The sequence below is a fragment of the Pteronotus mesoamericanus genome, unplaced genomic scaffold (assembly GCF_021234165.1).
Source record: "Pteronotus mesoamericanus isolate MK-2021 breed Mesoamerican mustached bat unplaced genomic scaffold, CSHL_Meso_final scaffold_99, whole genome shotgun sequence".
In the NCBI taxonomy this organism is placed as follows: Eukaryota; Metazoa; Chordata; class Mammalia; order Chiroptera; family Mormoopidae; genus Pteronotus; species Pteronotus mesoamericanus.
This window is the reverse complement of record NW_026555330.1, coordinates 10,936,820-10,958,098: the sequence shown is the minus strand read 5'-3', so window position 1 is coordinate 10,958,098 and position 21,279 is coordinate 10,936,820. Positions and strand designations below refer to the sequence as shown.

General features: G+C 44.1%; 1 protein-coding gene and 1 pseudogene across 2 annotated transcripts in view; both read right to left on the bottom strand.

Annotated features, from left to right (window-relative positions):
• The window catches only part of COL11A1 (collagen type XI alpha 1 chain), a 158,492-nt gene extending 138,804 nt beyond the window's left edge, over positions 1 to 19,688 (bottom strand). For both annotated transcript variants that reach the window (XM_054565071.1, XM_054565072.1), the window contains exon 1: positions 19,520 to 19,688. In XM_054565071.1, the coding sequence (XP_054421046.1) occupies positions 19,520 to 19,646 (127 nt within the window). In that variant the 5' untranslated portion in view covers positions 19,647 to 19,688. The remainder of the gene's footprint in view (positions 1 to 19,519) is intronic.
• On the bottom strand, positions 11,926 to 12,462 carry LOC129063712 (superoxide dismutase [Mn], mitochondrial-like; annotated as a pseudogene).
• Positions 19,689 to 21,279: the final 1,591 nt, after the last annotated feature.

Below are 21,279 nucleotides of genomic sequence, written 5' to 3'. Positions count from 1 at the left end.
ATTGAAAGTATACAATTCATTGGTTTTGGTATATTATACTATTCATTTATATATATTATAAACAGATACGCCATCACATTTTCCATTTTAACCACTTTAAAGTGTACAATTTAGAAGCATAATTACATTCACAGTGTTGGGCAACCGTCACTGCTATCTATTGGGTTGGCCAAAAAGTTTGTTTAGTTTTTCCATAAAATAAAAGACACATTTTTCATTTTCACCAATAAATTTGTTAATTTGGATATTTTGAGTATGTCAGCTATCTCCAAAATGGCAATAATGTCGATTATTCTCAAATAATGTCTTTACTTGATGGCTATTAACCTCATTTGGTCTACCTGACATGGAGCATCGTCCAGCGAGAAATCTCCAGCAAGAAACTTCGCAAACCACTTTTGACACATTTAATCAGTGACACCACCTTCTCCATACACTGCACAAATCTTTTGTGCATTTCAGTTGTGTTTTTGCCTTTCTTGAAATAGTAAAGCATACTATGCTGAAAATGAGTATTTTCTTCCATCTTCAATTTTAAAATGGCCACACAAAAATTCACCAGTTTTGATGTTTTTTTAATGCATGCTGACACGGCAGCTGTCACAATAAATCTAACAAAACTGTTTCAAATGACATTAAAGTCAGTTAAGCACTACTAGATCCATCTTATGGAAAAAACCAAATGAACTTTTTTTGCTAACCCAATATTTCTAAAACTTTTTCGTCACCCCAAACAGAAGCTCTGTACCCATTAACTCCCCATTTCTCCCTCTCCTAAGCCCTAGGTAATCTCTGTTCTACTTTATGTCTATATGAATTTGCTTATTTTAGATATTTCAAAGACATAGAATCAAAATACTCCTCAAAACATTAAACACGGAAGTACCATATGACCAAGCAATTCCACTCCTAGGTATTTACCCAAAGAATTGAAAGCTGAGACTTAAACAGATACCTGGATGTCATTCCTCATTGCTGCACTATTCACAATAGCCAAAAGGTGGAGATAACCCAACCTTTGATCAATATGTGAACAGAATGTAGTATGTAATGTAATATGATTTTGCCGTAACAGGGAATGAAGTTCGGATACATGCTACAACATGGATGAACCCTCAAAACATGACACTCTATGAAGTGAACCAAGCATGAAAGGACAAATGCATTTTTTTAGAGCCTCAAATTTTCCTGACCCACAACCTAGTATCATTTCATTCACTAACAAGGTAAAACCATGAATCATGAGGTGTAAGCATTGTTTTAAAAGCAGACTTCAGAATCCATAGCACTCAATATACTTACATTCATTCTATTGGCTTTCTATTTTTATTCAAACATTTAAAATTTCAGAGAAGGCCACGTGCTGGCCAATGTATCATTGAGCACGTCTGAGACATAGTCTTCACCTCGAATACTTAGATTCTAATTAAAAAGCTACTAATTATGCCCCAATAAATATGTAGGAGGCAGCATCTATTTTTGAGTAGATTCACAAAGCCCCGTTTTGTTCAGAAGGAAAAGAAGTCACTACTGGCTGAAAGCGAGAACCAATATTTTAGATTTGAAAAGTTTCAGTTGTTCGTCAAAAAAATAGAATTGCCGTCAAATTTCAAATGTGTTAGGTTTCATAAATATACTGTCTTTCATAGGATTGTTGAGAATGACAATGGAGCTGATTTGAGAATCAGAGGGTATGCTCACCAGAATCTATCACACTCACAAAGTAGAAATGATCTGCAACCATGTCATCCTTTGAAAATTACAATTTCAATTAATATTCTTTACAGTAACTTTCAGTCCCAAAGAATCTGTGAAGGAATGAATGAATGCTTGTGAGCACTGGGCATCTGGTCATTTCTTAGGTAACTACATTTTGGGGGTACTGACCTTGACACGTACAAACATATGCGGATAAGGCTTTACGCAACTTGCCTTTTACAGAATAGCTAAGGCAGTTTCCTTTAACAATAAAGACCATCTACTTATTTCATCAAGCTGCTGAGTGAACATCAATATACAATTCAGTAGAGCAGACATCGTTTCTAATTGTTAAAAAGAAAAAAAAACACTTTTCTTTATGGAAATCAGATGTAAAGGGATCATTAACTCTATCAAACATGATACTTTTTAGTTCAGCCTTGGCATATTTAGAGAATAACAAGAGCAGTTGAGAACATTTTTTACAATAGTCCCACTTGCAATGGCCAACTTTTTTTAGGCCAGTAGGGCACCTGCCATTCTTACTATACTAAGAACTATAAGAGCTGCAATGTCCGGAGAGGCTAGGACACGCCGGTCACTGGGTTATGTTGTTCTCAGGCCGTCACCCTCACACACCACTTGGGGGCTGTGTTCTTGTCCCCACTGCGCAGAGGAAGGGATCGGAACCGAAGGCAAACCAAGGATGCTCCCACCGTCTATGCACACATCAGAGCTGGGCTTCCTGCATTCCACCACCCACCGTGCTACACCCCGGAAATAGAAACCCTACCAAAGAAACTTAAAACATAAACATAATATGCTAAAACAATCTTGAGGTCGTTAATTGATCCCCGATATTTATATTTGTTTTCAGTTGCACTCAATTCAGGCTGCAGGTATATAGGACTCTGAAGGAGACCGTTTGTAAAAGCCACAGCATCTTATCTGTTTATTTTATCTTATCTCCTTGCTTGGAAGCCATTAGGAAAAGTACATCTGAATAGTTTAAAGGCTCCAGAATCCCAACACAACCTTAAAGCCTCTCATTCTTCTGAGAGGAAGGCAGTCTCGTGGTCCTGGTCCGCCCACACACAGGTAAAGGATACATAAAATGGACCACGACTTCCTTTTCTCCACAAGATCTTCCCACAGGATGACCTCCTCCACAAGCAAATGAGCAGTTACTAAGAGCTTGTGACATTGGTCCCTTCCTACTGGGACAGCGATGTGACAAAAACACACTCCTTCTGCGGGACTCAAACTAAGGGCTCTATTTTCCCTCATGGGGTTCCTTGAAAACACACCTGACACCAAGTAATTATTCACTCTTCAAACAACAGTCAAAAAAATAGGGGCACCTAATAAAGATTTCATGTCATTTTTTTTTCCTAAAAAGACATGTCAAGTTACAAAAACATAGCACAATTACCCAAGTCTCAAAGTTATTTTTTCCTTTCAAATAAAATCAATAATAAGTGAAGCCACTTTGAAATCCTTTTGTTTGATCTCATAATCATAGCATTTAACAAATTCTTATGGTTCTAAGGCTTTATACGCATGTGCGTGCACACACACATGAAAACTATTCTTCTTATTTTATTAACTAAACTGCAACTATGAAAGATGAAAGGGGCTAATTTAGTTTAGCTTAGCTCAATATATCTAAAAGAAGTGAAGTTTCCATATTCAAAGCAAATCTTAAATGCCCTAAATATTTTAATTGTTTCTACGTTGCCAACAGAGATGGCACGGAGCATAATGAACTTCTCAGATGTATCCAATCAGAAGACTGTTTTGTTCGATAATATTTTCCTGGCTTTTATTGTCTACTTTTACTGTTTATTTTATGGGAGAATAGGACATCAGAGCCAGTCCATTACTACAATAGCCATTCAACTGTTTTCCGTGGCTTTTCTTACTAATCTGCATACCACAGCCTGAGGAAGCTTCCAAAACTCCACGTTTCGTGTCAGCCTGTTACTTGAGTCCCTTCAGAGAGGCCCACTAACTTCCCAGTGTATGTACGTACCCTGCGTATAAAATCTTGATGACCTAGCCATATTCACTCTTTCTCCCAGCGCCCTACTGGATCCCCATCCTCTGGCTTCATTACCCCCCAACACCTCCCCGCTCCCTGCTTTAGCCATATTGGATTCAGACTTCCCAGCACCCACCACGTTCCTTCTCCTGCCTCTGGGCCCTTCCAGGTCCTAGTCCCCTGTCTGAAACACTAGCTCCACCTCCCCTGAGGGTGAGCAGGATGTGACTGATGGGAAATGCCCTCCAGAAAGCATTCCCTCTCTCTCAAAGCTGCGTTAGATAGGCTCACCTTGGTCACAGCAGTCTTCAGCTTGCCTTTATTGATTTGCCTAGACTTGACTTTTTCCCAGGCTGGAAGAGAACTCATAGGCGCGCGCGCGCGCGCGCACACACACACACACACAGACTATATAAAATATTGATTGTGAAACACGATAATGTGAAAATACATAGAATGAACTCTCTCTGAAGTCCATAAAATGCTCTTTTTTTGAAACAAAAATATTTGATAGCTTAGCCCTGGTTGGGGTGGCTCAGTAGAGCGAGTGCCAGCCTGCTGAACCAAAGGGCCACAAGTTCGATTCCCAGTCAGAGCACATGCCTGGGTTGTGGTCCAGGTCCACAGTACAGGGCACGTGACAGGCAACTACACATTGATGTTTCTCTCCCTCTCTTTCTCCTTCCCTCCCCCTCTCTCTAAAAATAAATAAATACAATCTTTAAAAAATATTTGATAGCTTCATAGGTCTGTAAGTCTTCCCCTGACCTCTGGAACACCCCTGACTCATTCATCGATGATGCTGTCGCAGATCTCTAACCTCCACTGTTGTCTCCAGAGTCCACACGGAGTACTGATCTGGTGTCTCTCAAAGTGTTGGTGGTTTATCTCTAATTCGTTCCTCCTCGGGACTCCTTCACACACTCCCATGAGCAGTAGGTAGTAAAGGGCCGCAACAGAGAATGTGGAAGAGCCAGGCTCGCTCTGAGTCCCACCTCTGGCATTTAGCATTTGTGTAGCTTGGCATCACTGCTTATCTGCTTGGTGCCTCAGTGTGCACATCTGTAAACATGAGAATGACTGGAGTATTTGCCTAACGGGATTTCTGTGAGGACCGAGTTGGTATCTGCAGCAATGCCTCCGAACAGCGGCTGGGGGAACGGCCTGTGGGCTGAGCCCTCCTTGCTGCGTGGTACACGAGATAAGCATGGTTTTACATTTTGATATGGTTGAAAACACCTGAAGGAAGCATCCTATTTTGTGACGCATGAAAATTATATTAAATGTAAATGTCAGCATCCATAATTAAGTTTGTAATTGGAATACAGCCCTGGCCATTTATTTACAGGTTGTCCACAGCTGCTTTCGCACTAGGACAGGGCTGTGTGCCCGTGACAAAGACCGTATGGCCCACAAGGGTTAAAATATCCCCCCTCTGGTCCTTGTGAGCCAGTCGTGAAGGATGAGTAGTGTTCTTCAGTGAAGAGGAGGCAGGTGGAAATATCCAAGCGGGCAGCACAGAGTCCGAGGACCTGAAAGCCGTCCTGGTTGCCTGATAAGACAGCAACACTGAATGTGAAGAGATGTCCAAATTCTCCCCGGTGCGCCACGGCTGCTGAGGAACCTTGAGAAAAATTCTCGAGAAATATCCTCTTCCCTGAGCCCTCGCAGCCACAAACTCCAAGGGAGACGTCTACGCTCCTCCACACTTCCACAGCCCCGTATATTATGTTCCCACTGAAGTAAACCTCTTTCAGTTTCTAATATACTTCTTAGTCCTTTATTTGGGATTCTCTTCAATCCTTCCTCAATTAGCTAGGACAGGTGACTGATTGTTTTCACCCCTGGGTGCTATTCGAACCCTAATGACTGCAATGGCTGGGGTGGAGCCCAGACATTGATTCATACGTTTTCCTTTGTTTTGTTTAATTTTATTTTTACTGTTGACATTATTACAGATGTCCCCATTTCCCAACCCCCCTGCCCCCTCCACCCAGCCCCCGTGCCCCCTTCCCGCTGGCCACCCCCACACTGTCCTCTGCGTCTATGACATTGGGTAAGACACTTACCCTTCTAAGACTTAGTTTCTTCAACTTAACCTCATTTTGAGAATACATGAGACCAGGCTTTTTAATCTTTGACACATAATAAATATTCAATAAGAATAATATTGAAAAGCATTGCTTCTTCAACATTTCAACCTTCTGGAACATCTTGGCGAGTTCTAGCGAGTGCCACGCATGTTTCCCCCGAGTCGTCATTCACCCGGTTGCTGCTGTTCATTTCCTCTGCCGACCCTGGGCACCCTCCTCCCAGGAGAGGAGAGGGCTGAACCGCGTCCCGTCTCGGGAGGCCCATGACGTGGCATCCGTGAAAGCCGCGCCACGCTCAGCGATGTCTCCAGCACGCTCTTACGTCATCTGCCCACAAGCAGCCCCAGGAGGTTTCCTGGAACCTTAAGAGCTTACACCACCAAATGAGTCTCCGGTCTCTATTTTCATGCTCCCTATTCACACACCACCCTGTAGCATTAGCTTGACATTAATACGCTGACCACACTAGCATGTTTCCCTTCTAATAACTTTAACTGCATAGACATGACTGTAACTACAGCTTTAGCACAGTAACTCTGATGTGTGCTATTTATTAAAAGGGCGTAAAACCTAATATTTTAGTGTCGGTTTTCTGCAGCTTTTCTTTCATTTATTTCAAACATACATGCTCTGTACCACCCTTCCTATCAATCAACATGAAGTATCAGAAAATAAAATACATTGGTCGAGTTCTCTCATATTTAAAAAGGCATGGAAGTTCATCTTTAAATGACTACATGGCACAAATAATGTCAATGGAAATCACATAAGCTTCCTATGTCCCCACACAATTTTTTTAGCAAAAAAATAAAAAATAAAAATTACCAGACGTTTTGTGTGTGTTCTGTAATTTAATCTGTGTGGGGGGGGGGAGGCAAAATGAGGGAAATAAACTGCTGGAAAAGATTAGCAAATTATAAGTATATAAGATTAGAGGTGTGTTGACATCAAATATTCTTGAGCATGGCAAGTGTTTAGAGTTTATTTTCCCCAAAGCAGTTCTATTACAAATTAAAATGTTTTGCCATTTTAAGCCTATATTTACAGAATATATTTTCCTACAGAAAAAATACATCACAGGCTCAAGTTGTTGATGGACATCTTGGAAAATTGGGTGTTTGATAGTCAAACAAAGACTAGCATCAAATTGAGAATGGAGTGGGCAAAGACAAATAGAACAGTATCCTGGAGTTCGAGGGATTTTATGGTCCCTCTCATCAAAGCAAGCCCCTGACCAGCAAATGGGGACTAGCGTTTCAGGAAATAGAAACCCAGTGGTCAAACGTGAAGGTACTTCTTTACAACTCCATGAAAATGCCAGTTTTTAAGAAATAGTTACATGGTGAAATTCAACATTGGAAAACTCAGGGAAAAAATACACAGTGAAATACACAGTGGGTCAAATGTAGGTCTACGGTTGTTCATATGGGAAATAATACAATGATTAATATGTAATAATACAAGAATAAACTCTGTTTCACGTACTCACGACTAGAAACCTATTTTTGTCTCACCCTGCATTGTGAAGTACAACTAAAGAAGGAGTATGGCTCCCATCTAAATCAATTGCAGTTGCATCCCATTTGGTGACTATTTATTCTGTCTCTGATCTAACCAGTGCTTGGGAGAAATCCATATAACACAGGGCCTTAAATTTCACATTGATTAGCCATGATAAATGAATTTGCTTTGAGTATCAGCATGTGTGTACATTTCCTGGACAGCGTCTAATCTGTAATTGCTTTCTAGGTCTTCAGCTGAGTCTATATCTCCCATCTGCTCCTAAACAGCACACATTATTGCTCTGTTAAACCGAGAAACAAAGTACGAACTCCAATTATCGTATCTATATGACTACATGTAACCTCTTAAAACAACTGAATTTGTGAGCCTGGTGTCCATCAAATAAGTAAAATGTTTAACCATGTGGAATCAGACTGCCATGTGGACTGTGTCTGAGCGTGTCATATGAAATGAAAAACCGTGGGAATCATCTGGATAACAAATCGGGCCTGGAAACTGCCCAAATAATTGAAGGCAATATTTGTACCCCCAAATTACCTAATTATCTAATATCTAATAGGACATTATTTTTTTAATAATGATTTTATTTATTTATTTTTAGAGAGAGAGGGGGAAGATAGGGAAAGAGAAAGGGAGGGAAATATCGTGTGGGAGAGAAACATCAGTTGGTTGCCTTTCACCCTCCCCCTGACCGGGGACAAACCCCCAACCCAGTGATGTGCCACAACCAGGAATCAAACCAGCGAACTTTCGTTTTGCGAGATGACGCTCAACCGAACCACACCAGGGAGGGCAGAACATTACTTTTTATAAATGACACATATTTGGTTAGTATAAAGGAGAAACGTAAGTCTGCACATGAGTGTAGGAAGCATGGGGGAGGAATCGATATCCAATATGACAGACAGCTAAGGCTTCCATAAGGAGCTGGTGTTTGAGCACAGCCTAGAAAGGCATCCCCTAGACATGCCCACCCTGCTGTTTTTATAGAAAGGCATTCTAAGCACAAGGAATGGCAAGTGCAAAGAACCTGAGGAGGTAGGAGGCCCAGATGTTGGAGGAAGTGAAAGGAGACAAATATGTCTCTGGCAAAGGAAATGAAAGAGGTACAAGGTCAGAGAAACAAGGGCGAGAGCAGGTGGAAGGCACAGCGCCCAGGTTCTGTGGGATCAGGGAGCTGAGAGTTTCTCCCAGGTGAGATGGAAGCCACTGGAAGCTGAGGGCACAGGAGTAACGTGAACCAACTAACTTTCCAGACCACCATGGCTCTGCGCTGCGAACGGACTGGAGAGGCACCGCGGTGGAACCACAGAGCAGACAGGAAGCAAGTCCCATCGGCTCCGTGTGAGACTTTGTCTTCTCGGACTGAGAAATGAAGTGCTGAGTCAGACTGGGGATATATCCTGAAGGCGGGAGCCTTCAGACGCAGGAGCTGCTGATAGCTCGGATGCGGGGTATGAGAGAAAAGGAGTCAAGGCTGACTCCAGGGTTGTTCAGTCGAACTTGAACATCACGACTGGTTATGTAGCCATCTCCTGAGAGGCGGGAGATGGCGAGAGGCTTCAGGAGGAAAGTTCTGCAATTCAGTTGTTGGCGGGCCAACTTTGAGATGACTTAATAAATGTCATTGGAAATAGCTAAGTAGGCAGTTGAGCATATGAACCTGAAGTTCAGGGGAAAGATCTGGGGTAGAACTAGAACTATGGGAGCTGACAGATTACCAATGTTATTAAAGCTCTAATTAACTTAATGACATGGTTATTTTAAAACTTCATTTGGTGTAACTTTCCCTGAAAGAAATCATTATGACTTAGAAATGCTTGCAATAAATATTTTTGGTCTCTCAAATAATCAAAATAGAGCTCTTGGTCCACTATATTAATCCTCAGAAACAAAAATCACCCTTTACGTTTTCTGCTTTAAAACATGCTATCATTGGGGTTATAACAAGAACAGTCACATTGGAAGGTTTAAAAATATTAGGCTACTTCTTCATCTTATATTTTATCAGTGCGTACACATGTTTGGGTAACATACACCCCTACAAAATGGAAGATTATTCATTCATGTTTTTCAAGCCTATGACGTGGCCATAAGTCTGTATCAAGTGTGACTTAAATGGACCGGTCATCCCTGAGAACGGCAGGTGACTTTGCAATAGCTTGGCTCTTCCAGGAAGAGCAGAGTGGTTATTTGTCAGAGGACACAGTGGTTGTCATCAATTGGAACCACCAAATATGGCTAGATATCAGAGTTTGCACCCACCCTGCCAACTTAGCAGCTCCCCCCTATACTTTTTCATTAGTCACACGGTTCCAGGTTATGCAGAAAAGTATGTCCATATGGTCTGGTGTTATGTGGTGCCTGCCCACTCCCAAGCCTCAGCACCCCCTACTAACACACATGCCGTGAGAACAGGCTGGCATGCGCTCTTTGTAGTCACAGCACCTAACACAGCACACAGAAGAGAGTCATTCAATTTTCAGCTATGGAACGGTCTCAATCCTGAACTGTCTCACACCATAAACGCTTATATGAGCTGAAAGTTGAAAGCAGAAATGATAACACAACCCTGCGCGTTAGTTGAAAAGGATGGCAGCTCTGATTTGTAAGTGGCCAAAGCTATGAAAATGTTTCTTATAAAACTAAAGCTCTATGTTCAACACAGCCATTTGTCTTTAATATTGAAAAGAGCAATACTCGTTGACATTTATTCTGTTACATGCTATGGGAGAGGATTTTCTCAGAAAGCATTTTTTATATATATATATATATCGTCATCAGCTGATGTACCCCCATCAGTTTCTGCAGAGCCATGGTTGTTTGGCAATAGGGTATTTATTGATTGAATAGTTGGCACACAGCAGATAAATAACCTTTCACTTGACTTCCAGTGCCTTGTTATACCAGCGGGCACATCCCTGTTTTGTGCACCTTTATTTCCTGTAACAGAACATCTGTAAACCCTTGACTGTGTATCACAATGATCCGTGGAGCTTCATAAGACACCGCACAAAATCTCCTCAATCAAAGTCCACAGAGATGGACTGAAAATGACTGTGACCTCAAGCCAGGGCCGAGTGCCTCTATCTTCTTGACTTGAGTGAAATTGCCTTCCTAATGAGTTCATTAACGCCTCCAAAAATATTTATTGTCTGTCTGTTATACAGCAGGTGTGGTGTTAGATGCCAGAATTTCTTGTACTGATGAAAACGATGCATCGCCTGCTTTCATTTTTGCCCCGGCAGTGCTCTGTGATAAGCGCTCAAGTTTGGAATAAGTGCCTTGTGCTTTAGGACGTTATGCAAGGTCAACCACCACAGGCTCCACAGTTGAGGAGACGGATTCCTGGAGGAGATAGTATCTACACACCACTCGAGCGAACAGCGATGACAAGCAGATTGGAAGAGTGTTCCGGGTGGAGATCCCAGCTTGCTTGGAGGCAAAATAGAGACTGACATTTACAGGAAATCGCTATAATATCAGCAACAATCTGTTCCCTGTACTTCTGCAGACAGCGGCAACCACTGATGCACATAATCTTATATCCCAACTCAGGTCATCGGGTTATTGAAGAGCAATTCATTACACCTTCAGCTCACACCTTCATGTCTTTCAACAATGATGCACCAAATGCTTGCTCTGTGACAGGCTGCACTCTGCATGCCTGGGACGCACTAAATAAAACAGACCGAGGTGCCTCTGCTTGTGACGGTAGTGTAACTGACGCTGTGATGCATAGAAGTAGAATATAAAATACATGTACTCTCTCCCAAAACAATTCTACAGCTACTATCTTCCAGTCATGTTAAGCACTTGAAACTTTATGTAGTCCTTGCTTAAAGATGGCACTTCCTAATATAATTATACATATAACATGCAACTTACTTTCTAACAGGAAGAATGTTTGCTAAAATAATTATAAAGCCACAAATATAGAGCGGTTACCCTTTCTAATAGTTGTTAAGCAAAAACAGACAATCCCTAATAGCATGCAAAACAGATAAGGTTAAAAAATGAATGTCTGACAGAAATTTTCCCAACTATTACTTTCATAGGTTGATATCAATCTTGAGTTAAACTTTCTTGCTGACTGGTAGACGAGTGACAGGGTGACTTATGTTGCTGCCAAAGCAAACACGCCACTTCCTATGGCCTTTCTCTCTAGCAGGTTGCCATGTTTGAGAGGGAAACAGTCAATCAGTAGCTTTAAATATTTAGAGGCACCTTTGCAGACAAAGTATACAACTGTCTCCCAGAGGGAGAAAGCTACAGAGAAATCCCAATTCATTCACTTTCTGAGAATGAGGTAGGGAAAGGGGCGGGGGAGAGGTCTTACTCCTGCTAACAACTGACGTGAGGCGGTCACCCCACACCTCTCCACGTTAACCAGCTGTGGGCCTGCCCCAGTCTGCTGGGCAAAGTGAGAAGGTGATTAATCACCTGCATAGCGGCCATGTCAAGTGCTGGGCATCCTGGCATCTTGGTAGACACTGGGGACAGAACCAAGCACATTCATGAATCCCCCACAACTCCTAGAGGAAGACTAACATGTAGAGAAGTGGTTTTTTAAATCATGGTAATGTGGTGTGGGGTTTTGTTTGTTTGTTTGCAAACCATGAATCTTTCCGTTACATTCTCCCAGTAGATGACATCCCAAACAGCTTTTAGATGATCAGATCTGACACACTTGGAGACTGAAGGTAATAAGCCTGCCTCTACACATCGACACCCCGAAGTGGAGGGAGACCTGCTGTTCCTTGCAATGGACCCTGATTAGAACATGCAGCAATCTGCACGAGACCTGTTACTTAATGTGACCAAGCCAACCCCAGCCGGAACCCTGAATGCCAACAGATACCGCTGTCAACTTCTCCTTAGCTTAGTCAAAGGAGCAAAGCGACATCAGCCCCCCTCTGGGTTTCTCCCCATCACTAGGGCTTAGGTTGGTCCACAAATGATAACAGTGATCTACCGTTGAACTTGAATGCAGGCTGAAGAGCTGAATTAGAGCCTTGCCCTTGCCAAGACCTCTTTGTCTACGTCCTTGGTGGCACTGAAGTTACTCACACACGTGGTGTGATGTTTATTGCAGTGTAGCTGCATGTAAACACGCATGATATTAATGCATGATCTGTGCATTAATACTAGACCCTAGGGTGCATTCATCCTAAGTCAGGGAGCTATGGAGAAGCCTTAGAGCACGCAATAAAGTCGCCATGGGCAGGGATCAAAGGGAGGTTGTGTGGGTTCAAATCCTAGGTCTGTCGCATAGTAGCCGTGTGACCTTAGGCAGAGTCATTAGCTCCTCTGTTACCTTTCTCATGGGTAAAATGAAGATTTTAGTATTAGCTGACTTCCAGGGCATTTGTCAGAATGAAACGAGCTCCGGGATGGTACTCAACGCAGGCACGCAGGGTGATTGTCAGACGGAGGAGAAAGGAGCAGATATCTCAAGGGACAGAGCATAGGGTGTTCAGAGATAGCGGAGCAAGGGGCACGAGGCTCAAGGTGGCTGAGGCGCAGGTGAGTGGGAGCGGGGTCAGAGCAGGTGGGAATGGCCCATCACGAGCCCCGACACGCGGAGGAGCCATTCCATCCGCCGGGCCACACTCATCCACGCTAAGCCACTTGGACGATGTGGGGATCTTCAAAGCCCAGGAAATCCGTTGAAGGCTCCTCCGCGGTCACCGAGAAGCCATCGGGAGGAAGCAGGCTGAGCGCCCCTGTCGGAAAGCCGTTCGGGGAGCGGAGCGGGCAGCGCCCCTCGCAGGCCTCCGCCTCCCCTCGTCTGCAGAGCTAAGCACCAGCGCCAAGGACAAACGTGCCCTCCGGCGTCTTATCGCCTCTGTCAAGAATTGCAACTACTGTTCTTTCTAGCGGCCATCCTTTCAGGAATTTGTGCAAATCTGAGCGGGGAAGGAGAGCCAACCACCTCCTACAGTCTAAGGTTCACCCCTTTAAGCCCGGATGCCGGCGTAGCAGTCAGACAGAGGAAGGAAGCTTCCCTGACACTCTATGCGCTCCGGTCCCATGAATAGGGACCTTCATTTGCCTGTACAGTACAGGGCCATTCGAGAGCAATTAAATTTGGTTAAAATAAGAAAGAAATGCTTTTTAAGGAAAAAAAGAAGGTTTGAGGGGATTGCAAAAGTTGATTGTGCTAAAGCACTTTTACACAGGTTTGTTTTAGTTCTCAATTGTCCCCTCGTATTTAAGCTGGTCTCTTACTCTGAAATATGATAACCTTTCTTTTCTCTGAGTTCTTTCTCCTAAATTAATAGCACTGTCTCTAATTCCATGCGCAGCAAGCAAAGAGTTTATTTTACCAGATAACAGTAGGCCTGGTGATCAGCCAATGTCTAAAGAGCCACTAGCCAAGTCAGGAGTAGGCCAAAGACTGGAACCGATAAATAGATCTTACTCACAAAATCACTCTAAAATTGACTTTCATCTTCTCTACCAGCGACTATTGTCCATGTTGCATTCTATCACAACTGAGCAGAAATTAAACACACACACACACATTAACCTATAGAAGTAAAAACCATATTACAATTTTGAAAAGAGAAATATATATAACATAGAAGGCAGTTTCAAGTGAAAAAACAAAACAAAAAAATAAAACCCTTCCGTCTGTAAATTAAATTGTGAGACTAGAAGACATAGAGAGGCACTCTGAAAGCTAAACCGCAAACCACAGTCCGCGTTGACTCAACAGGGAGAGACTGCAGACCATTACAATACGTATGGCTTCTGCGTATATCTCTCCTCTGCTAAGGAACACAACTTCAATGGTCCAAAAAAAACCCCACTGAGCTTGGTTTCCTCTCAGCACTCCCAGCTCAGGTCACATTTCTTCGCCCAGAATGAGAGGAGGGAAGTGGAGGAGTAAAAGCAGAAATGCAGGTCAGCTCTCAGGCCCCACTTCGCGGTGCCTCGAATTCCTAATGATCGGACCGACTGCCCCAAATCTTTTCTCCAAAGGCAGGGAAGAAAGGAAAGTGCACTTAGGATACAGGAGAGCTCTGGCTTTTACGTACCTGGATGTGATCGTTCAAGATGATATAAAAGGATGGGATTGGTTCGGCATTTATAAAGCCCTACGTTTACATGAATTGTTAGATGTGAGTATAAATATGCGCTTCCATTCTCTCTTCTTCAGGACAAGGACTGTTTTTCCCTCAACACAGGGAAACAGTGCAGCTTCATTTGGCAGAAATACTGCCTCTGCCACGGGGCTGCCAGAGCAAGTATCATGGAAGCCCATTAAGAGTGAGGACTTTCTTGCCCTGGCTGGTGGTGCTCGGTGGATTGTGTGCTGGCCTGCGAACCAAAGGGTTGCTGGTTCAATTCCCAGTCAGGGCAATGTGCCTGCATTGCAGGCTGGGTCCCCCGTAGGGGGCGTGTGAGAAGCAACCACACATTGGTGTTTATGTCCCTCTCTTTCTCTTTCCCTTCCTCTCTTTCTAAAAATAAATAAATAAATAAAATGTTTTTTTTTTAAAAAGGGAGTACTTTCCTATAAACGAAGCTTCTGTTGATTTATTCCTAAGATAACAACTGTTTATATAGTTTCAGATGCTTTGACAATCCAAAAGAAAAAATGCTATTTAGAATTTGCACTAATAAGAGCTCTCCTATTTTTCCCCAAAGTTGACCACTACTTTAAAGAAAGACCTATGGAACAAACAACCTACAGCAAGTAATGATCAATTCATTAACTGATGTAACAGTGAATCTGTATAATTATATATAAACTATATTTCATGAGATCAGTCTAAAATCAATATGAAAAGGATAGAAATTTGACAATATTTGCCTTGTGTGAAATATATAATTTTCTTAGTGTCTAAAAAATTCAAAGTTGTGCCTGTTCCTCCAGGAACAACTTCAGAGAAGATTAAAAAAACAAACAAACAAACAAACAAAAAACCTATGTTCTTAATCCTGCCACAAATATATATAAAACATATTTTACAAACTATTATGTTTTCCATTCTGATGTAAATAATCTTACAGAATAATAGAAGTATAGTAACAATACAACTAATCAAAAATTGTCTTTCTCCAAACTTAGGGAATTGAGGAATTTTTAAGTGCATTCTATGACTCCATTTCCTGTCCAATTTTCTCTAAATCAGTCCTTTTCACTTAACTCACTTTCTTACTAATCATTCCAGCACATGCATTTAAGTAATATTTGGTCATTCCATCAAGTCTCAGACCATTATTTTTTTAAAGCTATTTTCATCACTATTGCAGACCTTTTTTATGCCTTAGCTTACTCATTAGTAAAGTGAGAAGGTAGTATGTGGAAAAGCAATTTCAATAATAATTTCTATGTCTAGCATTCCCTTAAAAAACCTAGACACCTTTCTTCCTTTAAAAAATTCACCCTTTTATTACAGACACCTCCCAACCAAATGTTTTAGAAATAAAAAGCGGAGTACTTAGATTTTTTTTTTGTCAGAAAGCCTACCCACAAGTCTGAAAAGGGGTTCATGTTTGCCTTACTACATTCTGGAGATAACTTAACTTGAATAATGTGCTCCTTCTAATTTAGTCACGAAATGAGGCAAACACAGAACCTAAAAATTTGAATAAATATATTGTGAGCAATCGTACTAAGTACATACGATTCTCATTTTACAACTTTTTAACTTTCTCGACAACTATGAGAATACTACTTAGAAAGGAATTTTCATAAAGTACACTCTCTCTGTTAAGTGTTAATTATGAAGTGAATCATCACTTTAAGATATCAGGAAACTTATAGACAATTTTGGGGAAGTGTCTCTAAATATATACATATATGGCACCTAAACTGAGACTATCTGCATACAGCATGCAGGAAGATGCTTCTGATAAGATACCTATTTGTCTTTTTTGTTTCTCTATCCCAGACCTGGTCAATTTTCATTTGAAAAACAAATGGAAAGACATTATTAATAACCCTAGCGGACACTGCATTTATTATCAGGAGGGTATCTAATCTTTTAACTGATGTCCGTTAAGTTACCAAAGGACGAACTTGATCTCTTTGCAAAGACGGCCTAGCACAGGCCTGGAAGCCAGCACCATTTCACCTGCTGATCCCGGGCACTCAGAACAACACCCAGCAGGGCTCGCTACCAGCTGCTGACCAGCTCTGAAAACTTCTCATAAAATGAATCAACTTTTTGCAAGAACAGTGTTGGCTTAACCACCAAGGATTGAATATCATTTTAATTTTAAAAATGATGCAATTAAGTGTTGTTTTTCTCAGTACTCGGTTACACCTTAACTCATTTTTAAACCTTTTAAGACCCCGTATCTTAACACAATCTCCCTGTAGCCAGTATAGAGTGCAGGTTAGTCCCAGGTTCTGTCTATAGGAAGTAATGGGCTAATGGGCAGAGAAATTCTTAAGTTTCTGAATAAAACATTTCTGTTAACTACAGACTAAAAAATTGAAGCTAACATAAATGAGTATAAAATCTTTATACTAAATCATAATAAATACTAACATTTTTGAATATGTTATAGAGTGCCAAGTTATAGGGTTCAGATCTGCAAAGTAAAATAATGACCGTGTCAGGTCATAAATTTTCTTTAAACCCATTCATCCAACAACTTTCTCTGCCAGGTCAGATGCTTCAAGATCCTAACTCCGCTTTCTTCAGAGTCTAACGTATTATGAACTCATAACCCTTTAAGGCTGTAATATTTTTTAATCCCAGAAATACAAATTGTAGATGAAAACAGGCTGATTTAAATCATTTTTGGGTTTAGCAACCAAATCACACCACTACCTCTCAATGAAATCAATACATTATAATACAATTCTAGTATATAACACCTTCACCTAGACACTGGAATAAAACCTTATTCCTTGTTTTTTCAATTGCAAACCTATAGACTAGTATGAGCACTGGACACCAGCTTGTTTTTCCCTTGAGTGACGATTCAGGCCCAGTGTCTCCTGTTAAGCATTAATATACTATTATGTCCTTTTGGAAGTTTATTAAGTGGCAGGAATGCCTGCAAGTAGGTTTCAGTCAATTTCTAGCTTCCCATTATGCAACAAACACCTAGCAACTTAGTTGAATGCATACCAAATTTTACAATATGACTATCTAAACAATCATAGAACCCAAGACATTTCATCAGAAAGAACAAACAGAAACAACATACGATCCTTCTGCTTGGCTATTTCTCACATTACTTGGCTTCATAATAAGAGGGCAGGTTCTTTTTCCACCACTTATGCGCTGTGGTAAGGGGATGTTTGTTTAAAAGTGGTTCAAGTATGTAGCCAGATTGCAAAGAGAAAACTGTATATTACAGGAGTAGAAGTTTTATCTGTCTGCCATCCTTAGAACTTAAAGGAAAAGAAGCAAATCTCTAACCCTGAATGCTACAAGGGAGCCTCCTGAGTTTATGGTTCACTTTTCGTTGCAGAAAGTCCGAGTGCCTGTATTTTTAAACAAATAGCTGCCTTTAGGATACTCTTTTCCACATACGTTATGGCACGCAGAAGAAGTGGTAAATATATAAAAATCTGTTCCCCTGGAGTGAGGACTTTAAGAAGCCGCCCTTGCTAGGCAGATGCTTGGATTCCAAACAACCCACAAAGCCAGCAGAGGGCAGAGCGGCGGACAGAAGGACCGATCCCAGTGGTGACCAGGTACTCAAGGCAGAAAGCAAACTTTGGATGGATTCCTCTTTCAAGGACTCTCTACTCTTTATCCTTGGAAAGCTAGAAACGAAGGCATCGACCTAAGTGGCATAACTTAGTTACAGTTCAAACGCAGTCCTCCTGAGGCTCTGCCTGCCTGTCTGCGCCGGGAAGGTAGCAGGGAGGAAGGAGCCCGCCAGCGCGGCCTGCCCCGCGCCAGGTGAAGGCCAGCGCGCGGGGGGCAGGCACGCAGACCTGGTTTCGAAGAGCTCGGCCTCCGGGAGCGCCAGCTCGCAGGAGGGAGAACGCAGATCTTGGCACCCACCGGGGCCAGACTCAGGTTTCTGCTAAAGCCTGCGCTTTGGGGCTTGACAACTTCTCTCTCGCTCAGCCAATCCTCGCCACCCTCCTCCTTACCCCCGCTGCGCCGTGCCCTTTGAACAAAGCTGGCTTTGCTACCCTCCGCGGTCGGGCTCCCTGCTCTCCAAAGGCGCTCGACCGCCAGCCGCGTCTGCAGCACCTAACGGACCGCTCCAGCCACACGCCTCGGAGGGAAAGGGCGGGGTCGGGGCGGGAGGGGACGGAGGGAGGAGGGAAGTGGCTCTCCCTCCTCGGGTACTGACAGGGCTGATGTCTTCCCAACAGGTCTGCTCACTGAATATGTGCTGGTGCCACGTAGGAGCTTTTCCTCACCTCTCCCCTCCCGCCCAGCCCTCGCCCCCTCCCCGATTCCCCCTCCCCCAGCCGCCGGCTGGGCCAGTTTCATCACCCTCCACGAGAAGTGCACGTCCAACCTGCAAGAAGGTGGGGGGGCGTCCCCGTGCAGGGGAGGGGGCTGAAATTCGGGGAAGAGCGTCCTTCCCGTCTTCAACCCGTGCCTTAGAACCTGCCAATTCCCCCCCCACCTTAAAATCTCACCAAAATGCCACAAACACACACAGAGTGTTTTCTCAGTCTTCTAGCTCCCTCCCACCCCTTGCTTTCTCATATCCCTCAAAACAAAACGGCCCCTTTCTCACTTTATTCCAGACAAAGAACTTTATCAAGGTTCACTTCATACCCTTTCTCTATATTTTCGGCTCTGTTCACCCCTAAAAAAAAAGAAAAAAAAAGATATTTCCATTGGCTAGAATCTGAAGAAACCAGAAGATGTGTCCCACAGGCAGTCTGAGGGCTGATCCTGAAACAAAAGCTCTGTGCAAGTGCCCTTGTGTTCAAGGTAATATTTTCTCTCTTTTCAAAGACGCTGCAGAGCGGCGAGGGGCACTTCAGCAGGCTCTGCGCCTGACAAATCTTTTTTCCTGCCACCTCTTCTCCCATTACTGTCCCGCCTACATCCATCTCTCTCTCTCCAGTCTTTACTTCCAACCTGGTGGCAGCTGCAATCTGGATTTTATTTAGGAGGATTTTTTTTGAGGGGGGGAGGGGGCCACCAGGGGGAGGGGCGCAGCAGGAGAAAGACAGACGGCGATCGCCCACCTCCCCAAGCCCCTGTTTTCTTACCTCCTCTGACCTCTCGAGGCTGGACGAGGAAAGTCAGCGCCAGGGCTGTGACGGCGAGATCCCAGAGCCGCCGTTTCGTTTTCCACCTGGAGGACCACCGCTCCATCTCTGAGCCCCGCTCTCGCATCTGGGAGCTCACCCCACGAGATCGCGACGGCGCACCAACTTCGTCCCTGCCGAGGTAGCGTCGGGGATGTTTGCTACACAGCCATTGGGGAGGGAGCGGGGAGCAAAAAAAAAAAAAAAAAAAAAAATCAAAGGGCTTTTTTTTTCTTTCAAATTGGATGGTTTCCTTCCTTCCTGTCTCTCGCCCCCTCCTCCTCTCCCTCGCGCTCGGCCCCGCCGGCCGGGACCCTCGATGCGTCCTCTGCGGGGCCCTGCCTTCAGACTGAAGGCGGATGAGGGGCTTCAAACAAAAATCGGAGAGGACTGCGTGCCCCTAAAGGCTTCATGCCGTCAGTGGGCCGGACGAGAGGCCCCGGGCAGCCCCCTCCCCCGCCCACGCCCCGCGCGCCCCCCCACCCGGCCCCGCGCGAAACTGACAAGCCGGCCGCGGGTCCGACCCAATCACACGCCGCGCGCGCGGCCCGAGCCCGCCCCGCGCTGGCTCGGCCCCAGGATCGCGACTCCGGGCAAGCCCAGCCCACCTACCAGCCCCCAGCGGCCCCCTGCCCGCCTCCCTCCTCTCCTGCCCGCGCCCCTGAGAAGGAGTGGGAGGGAGTTACGGGGGACGCGTGCTTGGCTCCTGCACTTTGGGAATGAAAGGAATGGCTGGAGAGCCCCGGAGCCCACAGAGTTTTCAAGGAGCTTCTGTATTCAATAAAAACAGCTACTTGTCTGCTCGCACCGTCTGCTCGCCGCTCGGCCGTCGGCGCGGCGGGGGAGGGCAGGAGCCCGGCGTCGGATCCGCCACACCGCTGGAGTCCGGGGCTGGCCGCCGTAACCTTATCCCTGGTTAAAAATCTGCTGCTTATAGCAGACCGGGGACCGGCGCGCTCCTGGCTCTGCGCGTTCGGGAAAGCGGTGATTTTTGTTTGTTTGTTTGTTTTTTGTTTTTAAACCGGCAATTAGAAGAAAGGGATAAAGGTGAGCTAGAAGGGCCCAAAAGGTCAACACCTGTGATCTTTTGGGGACGCTCTCCTTTGAGTTCTGAAACGGACAGGCTGTTGTCTTCAGTGCTTAAATCCGGTACGAACTGTACTCTGGGCCAAGAGGAGAAAGAAATGCATGGAACTGACCTGAAGGCGGTGGGCGATTTACTTTTCCAGCGGATTCTGTCCTGGTCCCGGTGGAGAGGAGAGAGTGGGAGAGAAAACCCCAGCAAAGCAATCAGCCGAGATCTCCAAGCGTCTCCAGACCCCTGCTCCTCATAAAGGTCTCAGGAGCTGAGAACAGGGTCTCTCCACAGTGAGAAGGACCAGGGGTGGGTTTCTAGGGCCCTTCCCCAGCCTTCCTCAAAGTAAGCCTCTGAAACCTGGAAGACACATTCCCTGGTCATTTTTTCCACGTTTAAATTATTCCCTCCTGTTACCTCCTTCCTGTTCCTTAATATTTCCCAAGGTGCCTCTCTCAACAATGTTCTGGAACAAAGCCCCACAAGGTGCCAGGGTACAGTAGGCGCTCAGTAGTGATGTGTTGAATGGATGAATACATCCTCCTGCTGGCAAAGGCTGGAAGCTTTGGCCAGGACCTATGCTGAGTAGTTAAGAGAGTTCAATATTTAAGAGTTTCCAACTCAGTTTAGAAGGCACACCCGTCCA